The sequence below is a fragment of the Anarrhichthys ocellatus genome, unplaced genomic scaffold (assembly GCF_004355925.1).
Source record: "Anarrhichthys ocellatus isolate YVR2014 unplaced genomic scaffold, GSC_Weel_1.0 scaffold1379, whole genome shotgun sequence".
Taxonomy (NCBI): domain Eukaryota; kingdom Metazoa; phylum Chordata; class Actinopteri; order Perciformes; family Anarhichadidae; genus Anarrhichthys; species Anarrhichthys ocellatus.
Genome location: NW_022281353.1, coordinates 1 through 862, shown reverse-complemented (window position 1 = coordinate 862; position 862 = coordinate 1). Strand labels below are relative to the sequence as shown.

Genomic DNA, 862 nt, shown 5'->3' with positions numbered 1-862 from the left:
GTTTGAGATGCACACCTCTGTTTGAGATGCACACCTCTGTTTGAGATATGAATACCAATGTCTGTCTGTCTCTCTGTCTCTCTGTCGGTCTGTCTCTCTGTCTGTCTCTCTGTCTCTCTGTCGGTCTGTCTCTCTGAGTTTTGAATCGTCATGTGTTTGTATTTTTAGCTCCTTTTGTTAAAATGTCTGAAGCTGATTTTTTGGTCATTTCAGTTCACACACACAAACACACAAACACACAGATGTACTTTGAAATAATCTGTACTTACGTACGGGGGACCAGACCACATACAGGGGACCAGACCACATACATGGGACCAGACCACATACGGGGACCAGACCACATACGTACAACACTACAGTGATGATGAGACTTCACTGTCTCATTATCACTCACCTGATAAGGTCACCTGGTTTCATTCATCCTTTAACTGATGTGATTTTCTTTTTTTTGCAGGAATCTTGGGAAATCTGGACTGAGAGTGTCCTGTTTAGGACTTGGTGAGAATACACACACACTACAACACACACTACAACACACACACACACACACACACTCTACAACACAAACACACTACAACAAACACACTACAACATAAACACACACTACAACACACACACTACAACAAACACTACAACACACACACAGAATACACACACTACAACGCACACTGACACAAAGTACACAATCAGTGATGTTCTTTCTCTCTTCTCAGGAACATGGGTGACATTTGGCTCTCAGATCTCTGATGAGGTACTCAGTATGTGTGTGTGTTGTAGTGTATGTGTGTGTGTGTGTTACATAATGTGTATTACTGCCTCTCTGTCTGTAGATGGCGGAGAGAGTGATGACTGAGGCGTA

The 862-nt window shown here is 42.7% G+C and overlaps 1 protein-coding gene across 1 annotated transcript in view; it reads left to right on the top strand.

Annotated features, from left to right (window-relative positions):
* LOC116377535 (voltage-gated potassium channel subunit beta-1-like) overlaps positions 1-785 on the top strand; it is a gene marked incomplete at its 3' end in the record, with an annotated part of 2701 nt that extends 1916 nt beyond the window's left edge. Inside the window, exons 2-3 of the mRNA XM_031839182.1 lie at positions 458-501; positions 717-785. Of these exons, the coding sequence (XP_031695042.1) occupies positions 458-501; positions 717-785 (113 nt within the window). The remainder of the gene's footprint in view (positions 1-457; positions 502-716) is intronic.
* Between the last annotated feature and the right edge of the window lie 77 nt (positions 786-862).